Consider the following 12,836-nt stretch of genomic DNA (forward strand, 5'->3'; position numbering starts at 1 on the left):
CAGCAAAGTTCTCCTGGAGCTGCAGAAGTTGCCTTTCAAGCACTGATAAAGCGGGATGGGTTGCACAGCTTTGCTGCCCAACACTGCCTGCCCTGCGAGGATTCTGCTGCCCTTTCAAAGCCCACGTCTCTGAGCCGCACCATGCAAGCTCCGCCGCCTTACGGCAGAAAGGAGCTGGGGTTTGGGGTGGGTTTTTCCCCCTCTGTACAACACCAGTTACTGCCTGCCATGAGCCCAGCCCCTGCACTGGTACCACTGGGCTTGCAGCATCCCAGGGGTGTCCTTGGGGAGTGCGGTTTCAAAAGAAATTCTACAGTTTCCAAAAAAAAATTGCTCAATAATACAGAATGAAAATGCTTAAATGTAAAAGAAAAAAGGAAATTTAATCACAAAACAAAAATGTGATGGACAAAGGTTATTTTGGTCAGTGCAGAAGCTTAGTTTTGATATAACCACCACAAAATGTACCTTACGGTAGGCTGTGGATGTCTTACTTAACTGAAGCGTTCAGTTCTGAAAAGGTCAATGTGAAATGCTCCGCAGTGACTTGAGTGCTTTGCTCTGGGTTGTATCTGTTTTGTTTTAACAGAAAGATTGTCAAAAATTAACACATCTCTCCAAAACAATTTGTTCCTGTCAGACTGGCCTTTTCCGTTCCCATTCATCCTTTCCACTTCACTAATTCTCTGGATACATCTTGGTCCCTTTCAGGTCAATAGCAAAAGTCCAAGTGGCTTCTTTTAAACTAGAGTTTCATCCAGCTCCTTCTTTCTCATGGTGTTGTGTAGGATCGTTTACTCCTGCCAGCCTCCCTGGGAGTGGTGTGAAAGAGCGCTAAGTATGGACAGTCCTCCAAAATAAAGGAATATTAGTATTTCTTACATGAGAAATGTTGTAATTTAAAATTTCCCTATCTCCTCCTGATTTCATGGAACTCTGATACAATAATTGTTGATAACGTGCCACGTGAAAAATGAAATAGCTGGGAGCCAGATCTATATGTGGCAAATTGAGTTAAAGAAATCTCATAAAAATAAGCAGTATATAAAAAGCCCAAGGATTTTAAAAGCCGATTATTCTACTAGTGTCCCAGTTTGTTTATTTTATTTCTATGCCAGCAGAGATTCCCTCAGAGATTAACACCATGGACTAATGCACAGATGGGGCCAGAAACTTGAAAGTCATCTGAATATTAAGAATTTAAATCTTTAGCCTCAGTGGTTTGAACAGAAAGCCAATTATGAGGCTGAATTAGTTTTCAAATTAAACTGCAATTTAAGGCTTGTGAAATTAATCTTTTAAGGCATATAGTTGCATTTGTAGATATATATTCATGTGGAGAATTTGGATTCTGCAGTTCTGGCTTGTTCCTCTTCTCCAACCCGACAGTACAATTCATAAAGAGATGCCTGGTGTCCTGCAGGTTGTTCTTTCAGTGAAGGAGAACAGAGCGGGTGTTGCTGGGTGGCAGGGGAGGAAACGAAAGCGGCAGTGCCTGAGATCTGAAGAGAAGACGCTTCATTTTTTAAAATTAATAGGATGCTGAGTGAAAACCCCTTTCTTCCATTACGACCCGTTCCAAAAACACCATGGTGCTGCTCGTAATTAAAATGTTCAATATTCTTTTACCAGCTTGGAGGTGAATTAATTTTAGTACTCTTCATTTAGGAAGGTCCTAATTCAACAGAGCACCTGAACAGGTTCACGGACCTGGGCTGACTCGGCTGCTGGCGGTGAGGTGGCACGGGGAGGCCAGGCTGTGCACCAGGGGCACCTTCCTGTTCACAGCGCTAGAAGCTAGAAATAATGCAAATGCCATATGTTTCAGAGAGATCGTGTAAAGATAAAATCTTCAAGAGCCAGAGTAGGTCTCAACAGATTCTTCCGGTCATCCCAGAGCTCTTCACAGGTTGGGTGCATTACTTCTGGGTTCATCACAAGCCTAAATATATGCATCAGTGCAGTGCCATCTTCTGCAGCTTGGGTAGGTGCTACTCTTATCCTTGCACTTTATATGCTATTAAAAATGGCTTTGTCCAACCCAACTCTATACTCTCACACGTTACACACAGACTTAGGGTACACAGTATTCTTTTTTAAGTTCTTTTGCTCAGCCGAGCACAATTTTAGGGTAAGAAATTGTTTTTCTGCAGACACATGTGGTAGTGCTTTCCCTTTTGTTTTGAGGTGAGTGGTTATGAAATCTGTACTCTTAATTTCCTTTTCAGGAGCATCCAGTCCCAAGAGCAAGGAAGTGAATTATGGGACTGTAGGTGAGAAAAAAATGCAAATCCCCAGACTGATGGTTTTTCCCTCCAGAAAAAATGGCCACGCTGATATAAAGAAAAAAAATGTGGAAATCATGTTCTGAGACCACTCTAGAAGGGAGTTACAACACTGCAATAGTCCACTCTCTGCCTCCTTTTAACCAGCAGTTACAAATAACACAGTATTATATACATTACACTATTTATATTATATTACTTTATATTGTATTATTTCATATTATATTGTATTACATTATATTGTCAAAATTCAAGGATTGGATTCAAGCCTTGTGGAAGATGTGTTAAGTCTCAGGTTTTGGGCAGCCAGGTCCGCATGATTTCACTACTTGCATATGCCTTCAGTTAAGCATGAAACCTAGCCACACTTCTAAGCACAGTTCGGTGGCGGTGTTCAGGATATCTTGTCCGAAGTCACGCTTTCTCCATTTTTTGAATTAGCCTCTGGGAATCAAGAGGATTCATCTGCAGGAACTCAGCCGAGCTGAGGCTCATCGATTTATGCAGTCAAAACTATTTGCTCAGAGGCTGAATGCGCTTTTGCCCATCTCGAAGTTTTACTTCTGTTATTTCTCTGCGGTACGCGGGGTCTCAGTAGGCTGCAGGCTGCTGTACGGGAGTTATTTTCAGATCTGGCCGTGCCCATGTCTATGCTGCATTCGGTGCATCCGTTCATTTTCTCTCCGGAGGTATTTATTTCATTTTTAACAGTAAGAAGGTATTATTTCAGATCCGGGTGACAGCAGCCTCTTTGACTTGCTCAGTCTTCTCTCCAGACCCACTTGCTCTCTTTATTCTCATTAGGTTGCCTCTTGCGTTGTTTGAGGCTGATGTCTCCGCTAATTAAGAAGTGGCATCCTTTATGAATTAGGTTAGCTGCTTGAAAGGTCAAAATTTGCCAAGGATTACAAAAATAATGGTGAAAGAGAATGACAGTAGCTATCAGTTACGATTGAAGGAATATCATTCAGAAGGGAAGTGCTGTTTCTATTTAGTTTTCTATCTAGAGCATGTGGGATGCAGTTTAATTGAAGTATATTTGCAATTTATTACATCTGCAGTAGAGTTTCAGGCACTTCTGTCATCTTGATGTCTCGCACACGTTCCTGTTTACCTATATAACTCCACTCAGCACCTTTGGTGAGTCGGCTCCCCATTTTTCATTTGAAACCCTTAACAATGATTATGTGAAAGTGCTTCCAATCACCTATTGAGTACATTTTATTTTTTTAACTTGAGGATACAGGTTTGTTCGCTGAGATATTTTAGTCTTTAACGCTACAGCAGTTCTCCAAATACTGTTCTCAAATTCATACTTACTGGCAAGGTAAATTCACCCATAAGGAGCTCTGTGCTGTGCCATTTAGACTGCTACTGGTACCCCAGGTAGGGCAAGTAAAACTAACTTGGGATGGCTCAGCGGCATTGCAACCTGCATACCTGCAGACAGCCCCCTCCCGCCCCTCGCCTCACCTCCCCGCATTGGGAATGGAAGAATCTTGTTAGTTTTATTGATCAATTAAAAAGACAAGTAGCACAAGCACACTTCAGCGTGTTTATTGGTAAGAAAGATTGTATTTTACGTAGGGAAGCTGTATACAAGTGATTATGTCTATAGTTGTACTCTGAGGACTTGTTCGGGATCCCATCGTACTTCTCATTGTAACTTGGTTTTGACGTCTTTGCTTTTCTGGTGTGCTATGTTTCTGTTCCTGAGACCTTGTTGCAATGAGTGAAATCACTTAAAGGGTGAAGTGTTCCTATTGTGAGTAGGGGCATGAGATCCCCATCCTCTGTGGGGAAGAAAACTAGTATCAGGAAACTCTTTTGAATGGCAAATTTTATTTTTAGGAAATGTTGTAAATTTTACACTGCTTTTCAGTATTTAATCTTCCCGTCAACAATTACTGTCTTCTCTCTATCTAGCATCGGATGCAGAGTATTCACTAAGTGAGCTTTCCAATTTGGGAGAAAAAAAAATTAGGAGGAAGGGGAGGTTTCCATTAGTACAAAGCCATTATTAACTTGGGTTAATGAAGATCTAATGTAATATGGCCATCACCACATGTCTGCACATAATGATTCAATCCTTTTCTATGGGGGAATGATTAAATTAAGTATCTTGTAGGTCAAAATTAGACTGAGAAGGTTAACCAACCTTTAATGATTCTGCAACCATTTATCAGCCATTAAAAAACATAAACTGTAAGATAAAGCTGAATAGAGAATCAGCATTATCAGTAAAAACTGGATGAAGTTTTAGCTTTTTCTATTTATATCATAGGAGTAGACAAAGAGGATTGTGTATTTTTATACTGATATGTGGTATAAAGGGCAAAGTGAAAGGTTTTTTTATCTTTTTTTTTTAATTTGGATTCCTGATAAGTGCCCATTAGCTCTTTCTTTTAACATGCATTAAATCTAACTAATGGATATCAAACCAGCTTAGAAAAATGGTAATTATAAAGCAATTGTAACAAAGACTTCGGGAGCACAACTGTGCTAAGATATTGTTTGTATGCCTTAAAACTGTGAAAGCTCAGTTTTTACGGAGAAATGAAGTTGCATAGATGGGAGAGCAGAGATTGCAGACAACGTGATGTGAATTAGCAGTCCTTGGCATGCTTTGGGACCGTCTGAGCTAGAAAGTATTGAGCTGATTCTCAGATTCCAGAGTGACTGGGGGGGGCATTTCTTTACAACTGTGTGCTTATCTGCTTATACATACACAGGGCAGCTATCGTCGTTCTTTTGCTTCTTTTTTTACTTAACACGTACAGAGCGAATGAGATATAGTGAACCTAACAAAATCTTTTTGTAGGCTTTTACAAGCAGATGCAATTAATTTTAAAATTGATAAACAAAACTGAATATGCAGGTAAAAATTATCTCCCTTTGCTTCCATCCCCCCAGCTTCTGTAAGGCGTTATTTTGCCTATCCTGTAGAAAGCTTAATTAACCTAATGGGAATATTTTCCATAAGGGGTGCTTTCAAGCATCTCTCTCATGTGTCTTGTCCATTGTTAGATTGAAACAAAAATATCTCGTTTGACAAAATAACAGCTAGGAGATTGCAGTCTATGGGAAATCAAAGGGAATGCCTTGTGAAGTTGCAGATTCTTGGGGTCTTGCCTTTTATTGATAGATCTCCTTCATCATGCTATACATTAATTTTAGCTCAGGTGATATGTGAACTTGGCACATTAGTTAATAAAAGCTAATGCACAGTAATCTTGTCATCACTAGCTGTGCATGATAATTCAATCTGCTTCTCGGAAGAGCTGTTCAACATGCAACAAATTTGATTTAATATTGACATGATGTACTAGATTAGGTATTTTATTTAACATACCATGTGCCTTATTTGATGAGAAATGTTTTTCTTTCAACAGGTTATCTACCTGAGTTAGTAGGCCAGGTGTGTAGTTTAATACAGTTATATCAAACACCGTCTGGACTGGGTATTCGTTACGTGGTACACAGCGCAGACTGGGGCAAACTCCTGAGTTTTGGCACTTCATGCATTAATTTAATGTTGTCAGTGTGCTTGAGAGCAAGCCCTTCAGAGCAGAAAAATAAAGCTAATGCTTCTCTCATCCACTGAAAGCGTGAAGTCCCTCTTGCCCCATTTGTGCACCTCTGTTGTAGCTCCATCACCACTGGCAGGGTCTGACCCAAAAATGGCAGAGTACAGCCTGGGGGTCTTGACCCTGACTTGGAGTTGTCCCGGTGTTTCTGGTGTGTAGTAACTGCTGCCAGTCTCTGCTTGGGCAGCATACAGGGATTTAAAGATGGCGTGGTTAATACTTTGATTTCCACAAAATGCATACAAACATCCTGCAGGCCAGATTAGGCAGTCTGTACTTTTTCACTTAAACCCTAACAATACCGGCCTCAGTCCTCAAGTGTGTAAGAACTTTGCAGTCTGCCACCGTATATTTGCCTAATTTGTGTAGTAATAGGGGCTGGATGCTGGATATGGGGATGTATTTCCTTTATTTTAATATAAAGTATATGAAGATATATCCCCGTGCATAGGATGTAGAAACATGACATTATTTACTTTTATAGCAGGTAAATCATCACCAACCATCTTAGTATAGTGGAAGACTTTATATAGCACCCAGAAGATGTTAGACACTGTAGCAGTATATATCCACATCGCTCTATTGAATACTCTTGTGCACAGATGTACGTTTATGTCATTACTGCAGCACACAGGTATCTAGAGGATACGTCTTGCTTAAAGACAGGCTAAATATACAAAAAACTGAGTGGTACATAGATGGTGAGCGTAGGTTAGACCAGCTTATCCCCTGGGAACGGTCCTCGGGAGTGGTACCCTCAGCACAGGTAACGGGAGATGCCGTCACGCTCCTGTTCTTGGGTCAACATTGCCAGGTGGGAAATGTGTGTGCATAGGAACGGGAACGGACATATCAGCCACCATCCACATTGCAGAGAGGAAGAAGTAATTTGCAGCCGGTTTACAGCAGACTGTGGTCAGACAAGCAGTCCCAGGGAGCAGCGGAGAGCCGGGGAAGGAAGCGGCTGCTGCAGTTCCATCATGCGCTGCAGAGTGCTGCAGCCACACAGGGCCCTTTGCAGAGGACGCTTTATTAAGTTAGAAGTTAGTAATTAATGCCAAGTTCCTCTCTTTATTTTCTCTGTGGTTGGGTTTCATAATCGAAATTAAAGATAGGAGATAGGGAGCAGATTGCCTCTTGAAATACGGCTCCCTGGTGCTCAGTTCATGACTTTAGAGACATTTGTCCAGTCCCATCTCCCTTTATGGGGATGTAGGTCAAACGCTGTTGAAATAGTCCTTTTTTCTAGAGCAGATATGCTCAGTCCAATGCTACACTGCAGAAAAGAAGCAAAAAGGGCAGGGAAAGAGTGAAGGAGACCTACTATACATTCCATCCACAATATAGCTGCTGTCAGCTCACCCCATACCCACCACAGCAGCAGCCTGTTGGATCCCCCTGCCAAGTTGGGAACCCGCCATCTCCCACATGTCCTGGTTTATTTTGGAAACTACAGTGCAGTCTGAGAGATCCCAGATGAGGAGGGACCAGAACTGCGAGGTGCTCTCGTCTGAACTTAGTAGCCCAAATAGCTTTCCTTTCCGAGTCGTTTCTTGCACTAGAAGTGAATGACGAAATACCGCCTGTTTTTTGGAATATGTCCTAAGACTGCACATGTCCTAAAATAGATTCTGTTTTCCTCTTCCACTTCTGTTTTCATTAGCCCCAGGTTTTGACATTCTGTTCAGAGATATTTTCAGTATAGAATGCATTAAGATAACATAAATTCCAAATCAAACGTCTCATTCAGCACATTTCCTATTTAAATTTCTCCTGTACATTTCCCCTGTACTTATCTAAGGGTTGGCTTCTTTATTTGTATTAGTTGTCTCGTGATAACTGGTTTTGCAAAAGAGCGAAAAAAGAATGCTTGAAGAGAAAGGAGAAAATTCATTGCTTGCACGGCGTTGTTTCAATTCAGCGTTCCTTCCCTCTCCTGAAGTTTATTGATCGGAAAAATGTTAAAGTGGTTGAATAGTTTGTTTTCATTTCGCAAATGTGAATCAGGATTATTGCAGAAAGATAGGAATGTATTCATCATTAGAATTTGCTTTACACATTCATTTATTTTTTAATCTATAATTCTTATTGAACTAAGAAAACTCACAGGGATATGTATCACCACAGAGAACAAAAAGAGCCTGATTGAGCCAGATTGAAGGAGATCAGCAAAGCACTTTCCACAGTGCAAAAATACAAACTTATGAGGCCACTTCTTGCTAATACAGAGAAATGTTGTTTTCCCAAAGTTGGGGAAGATACTGGGGGGATTGCCTACGTGCCGAGTGGCTTAAAGACACTTGGCTAGGGTACAAAATTTGGACATGCTGCAGCCATTGGTAGATCTGCCCCTTTAGAGCACGGGGTATGTTTTTAAACTCTCTTTCAAACAGATGCAAGCTCTCCAGCTCTCTGCTTTCTCTGAATTGGAAGCTTGGTAGCTTTGTGACCAAGCTGGGGAGCTGGCCTTACTAGATGAGACACGATGCAATGTTGATCTAGCCACATGTCCTCGAGTTTGCCAGTGGCTCACATCTAACCGAGTGGGCAGAACAAACTCAGCTCTTTTTGTATAAAAACACGTGGCTCCATCTTGAATCAGCTCAGGTTCTTGTTGGGACCACTTTGCATCTCCTCCAGCACGGCAGGCTCCTGAGTCGGTTCATCTGTTCAGAGTTCCCAAATAAGCAGTGTTCAAGTGGTACCTTGCATCTTTCCATTGATGCTGTTGGGTTTGGTGGCCTCTAAACAAGGTTACGTCTGGTTTCACTGTCTCTCTTTGCCTCCCACTCCTCCTTTCAGGTTTCATATCATTAGATTCATCCACTGTTGCAGATTGCTTTTTGTAAGCGGTATGTGTCTGCCCTTTTAGTCGTTCTTTCCTACCAATATAACAAGCGTAAAGCTGGGCCCTATGAGCTCTGGGGGGTCACAGGACCATGCAGCTGCAGGAGTCCATCCAATCAAGTAACATCTTTTACCCTCATAATGATAATTTCCCACTTTAGCAAAACACCCTGCTGCCAAACTCCAGTGATAATGAGCCTGTCAGTGCATCAGTGCACTCCCAACAGTATCTAGAAAGTAGGGATTGTTTTTTGCAAGGCAAATGAAGACACTGATGATTAGCAAGAAACAAACGAACGATTCAATACATCGCTGGCCACACATACCAAATCATTGATTTTGTGTCGTGCTGGGCAGCAGCTGTTCCATTTGCTCTGCAGAAATGGTTTTTTTTCTCCAGAAGGGGCCGGAAAGGTGGAAGTTGCTCCAAGAACTGGAGGCAGCAGGCAGTTGCTTCCTGCACTGGGCATGGGCATGTTGATGGGGTCCTTCTGAAGCTGCTGAGAAGTCTGATGGGCTTTCCACTATTAAACTCTACTTCTGAATGCATGTGAATGCAGTGATTGGATGGAAAAAAATCTCCTGTGAAAATCTATATGAAATTGCAGGACAAAAAATGCTGCCCTAAAACTTACAATCACTGAAAGAATTAGAAGTTGATCATAGATATCCTCATGTGACTTCTCGCTATATACCAGTTATGTGTAATCAGTATCCTTACAGATCATCTAGTCTCAGCAGTGTTGCTATTTTCATAATCCTCGCCTTGCCTAGCTGGCTGGATTGAAATGGGATGTCTGCTCCGTAGCATTTCTGAGTAAAATGCATGACCCCGAGTCAATGGGACTGCAATCTGCTCTGCAATGAGATAGTCCTGATATTTTGTCTTCTCTTGTTCCAAGGTACCTACGTGATGACAGTGACGGCAAATGATGCAGATGATAGTACTACAGCGAACGGGATGGTGAGATACCGAATCGTGACGCAGACTCCACAGAGCCCATCGCAAAATATGTTTACTATTAACAGCGAGACGGGAGACATTGTCACTGTGGCTGCTGGACTTGACAGAGAGGTGAGTTGAAAAGCCATCATACTAGATTTCCCGTTGTAGAGAGTTGCTGACTTGCAAAGCCCAAATCCTGTCTTGAATACTAAGCCTCTAAAAGTTTGAGTTGTGACCTGGAGACCGTGGTCTTTGTTTCTGCAGCAACTGTGGGGCGTCATGGCTTTGATGGGATATTTTTGTCTTAATCCATATGAGTCGATGAAACCCTGGGAAAATCTTCAAACTTCATGAAGCTGATATTTTCATTGCGTAAATTTGTACAACTCAAAGATGTAGAAAATACTCCAGAAGGAGCAGGGGAATGAATAAATTGGCATTTGTCCCCTTTCTGTCGGGGGGACAAATACAGTGCCAGACACCTTTCTAGACCTGTCTTGCTTAGTTCTTTGCATGTTACCTTTGGAAGCAGTTACACAGCCTATACTCAACACGCTTTGCATGCTGCATGATGGCATTCTTGTGTCATTTCCAAACTTGGAAAATGTCTTCCAGTGATTTTGGTTTTGTGTGAGGCTCTGCCTTTCATGCCTCTTCTTCCTGGCATTTTACAATATACAGCTTTTCCAAATGCAGAAGAAATTTCATTTTTACTGACAAAAACATACTCTGCCAGTATAAGCTAAATAGTCTGATTCTCAGAGTTCTGCCTTCTCTGGTTGTGAGTATAGCTCAAGGACAAAGCATTTATACCTCACACATTAAACAAAAATCAACGTAGCATCGGTGGTGGGTTGGAGTGACTGGGGAAGTAGAGGACGGGGGTCAATGGGTGTGAGGGAGAGGGGGAACTTAAGTTTTGGGGGTTTTCCCCATTGGACTGTGCGGTTCGTGGAGTGTCACCTGTCCAATGCAATTAGGAGATCTTGATCAACTAAATGATGGGAAGGCTCATTTGTTCATTGAGCAACCAGCCACAGATAGTACGGCTGTGTGGCAAACACGAAAGTAGGGACTTATATAGTCTTAGGCTCAGATGTTTAAGTTCAGGCAGTCCCCAGAGATAAAGTCCAGTGAAATCCATTTTGAGAGAGCCCAGCGTGCTGCATTTCTGAGAGAAGGCACCAGAAACTGGTTTTGTTCTCCTTTCTCTCCTTTCCTCCCCCATGACCAATGGCGGAGGGAGCGAGAGGCCCCACATGCGGGCACGTGCATGGGTTTCCTGCCTGGGACACCAAACTCAGAGGAGTGAAAACCTCCAGCACCTCAGAGATTTTTTTTTTCTCTTGCATATCAGCCCCAGCAGCACTTTTTTGGCGCCACTGCAGAGCACTCTGCCAAGTGCCAGCCGACGGGCATTGCTGCGCTGGGGTTTGTGCCCATCTCATTCACATGTCTGGGGCCGCTTTTTTATTTCAGAGCTGCACGGCGGCTCTGGGAGGAATCCCGAATGCGGCTGCGGAGCTGCTGCTGAGAGTGGATAAAAGCACTGGCAGCAGCTCAGCAGCAAGCGGAGTGCTCCGGGGCAGCCGGCGGGACCAGCACGGGGACGGGGGCTGCTGGCTGGGAACGGCGCTGGTTTGGGGCTTGCCCAAGGCACAGTTTCAGGGCGAGCCGACCGGGGGTAGACGCTGTGTGAAACAGCTTTCCAAGGAGAAGGTCGGGTGAGCGGAGAGCTTTCCAGATGTGAAGACAAGAAGCAGAGCTGGGGGAGCAGGAGGTGCACCAGAGCCTGTTCCTTCCCACCTGACGTGGCAGACTTTGCAAGCACAACCTAGGGCAGATTTGACCTTTTCCTGCTCTTTTTATTTAGAGAACTGGAAAGTTAGCTGAATATTAAGCAGGTAGATTATCCTAGGTAATGCTGAAGCCTGCAGCGTGCTTGCAGTCGAAGAGGAGAAACAAGTGCTGTAGAGATTGCTGGCAGCCCTCGGGGGGATGGTGGCAGAGTACTCGGAGGAGAGATCTGAATTCTGGCAGGAAAATGCTGATTTTATGGAAATGACAGAACTATTATTGCCCCCTTGACATCAGTGGGGGGCCAGCATTTTAAGGCAGAGCTTTACTGGTAGAGAAAGGTCGTCGGTTTATATTAATTTCAGAGACATAGATTGGGATAGCTTGGTGGGAGAGAGGTTTTAATCTCAGCAAATCAGCTGAAAAAAGAGGCAGGTGATAATTAGGGGGAAAGGATAAGGCAGAACGGTCGTCTTTTTTCAGATTTATCTTACTGAGTCTGAAGTATTTTAAAAACTTGCAGGGGAGCCATGTGGTTCATGTTAGTTCCCCTTTTGCACTGGCTCTGGGAAATCAAGGCAAGCTGGCATGTTATGTATGGAAATACAGAGTTGAGCGTCCCAAGCTGAGTACCAGGTTGGGCAAGGGACACTTGGATCGAGGCAGAACAACCAGCTCTGGGCACAATCCTGGGGCTGCCCTGAAGCTATGGGACATGCTTATTCCCAGCGCTCTTTGCTGCGTTTCAGGATTACATCTGGAATTGGCAATAGTTTCTGTTTTATTAACATAAAATTGTGTTAGGTCTAAATTGAAAAATGTGTTTAAGCACTCCCATAACAGTACCACAGATTGTTTTTTTGTTTTTGTTTGTTTTTCCTGAAATCTTGAGAAAGCTATTAGAGGAGTAAATTTGGTTTCGCTGCTGACATTTTCTTGTTGTTAGGAAAAGGAGCCGAAGAGCAGTATTTGGAATGCAGATTTGTGTAAATTAAAATGTTAACAAATCTGACCTATTCAGCTGAAACTACTACAACCAAGATAAATTCCCTGGATACCAGTTATTTCTCCAAAAGCTTATTGACACGTTTATCAGTGCCTATGACACCATTATGTTAAGCTGTGTTGAAACAGAACCAGGTTTTTAGTCTCCGTTGGACCCTTCTACCTTGCTCCTGCAACGCAGAGGCACCTCAAAGCAGGCACGAAAATAACTGTCAAAGCTATTCCGTATCTGACAGACAGGTCCATGTTCCAGATCCAGCATTTGTCTTTCAGAGAGGAGAAAAGTCACTTCAGAACTGGTGTTTCTAGTTCAGCATTTCTGTTGCATGCTCATTAAATGAGACTTCCCAGTGCTTTCAGCATCTCCAC

General features: G+C 42.8%; 1 protein-coding gene across 1 annotated transcript in view; it reads left to right on the plus strand.

The window, feature by feature from the left end:
* Positions 1 to 12,836, plus strand: part of CDH4 (cadherin 4) — a 468,444-nt gene that overhangs the window by 377,968 nt on the left and 77,640 nt on the right. Inside the window, exon 7 of the mRNA XM_050907443.1 lies at positions 9,622 to 9,794. Coding sequence (XP_050763400.1) covers positions 9,622 to 9,794 — 173 coding nt within the window. The remainder of the gene's footprint in view (positions 1 to 9,621; positions 9,795 to 12,836) is intronic.

The sequence above is a fragment of the Gymnogyps californianus genome, chromosome 17 (genome assembly GCF_018139145.2).
Source record: "Gymnogyps californianus isolate 813 chromosome 17, ASM1813914v2, whole genome shotgun sequence".
Taxonomy (NCBI): domain Eukaryota; kingdom Metazoa; phylum Chordata; class Aves; order Accipitriformes; family Cathartidae; genus Gymnogyps; species Gymnogyps californianus.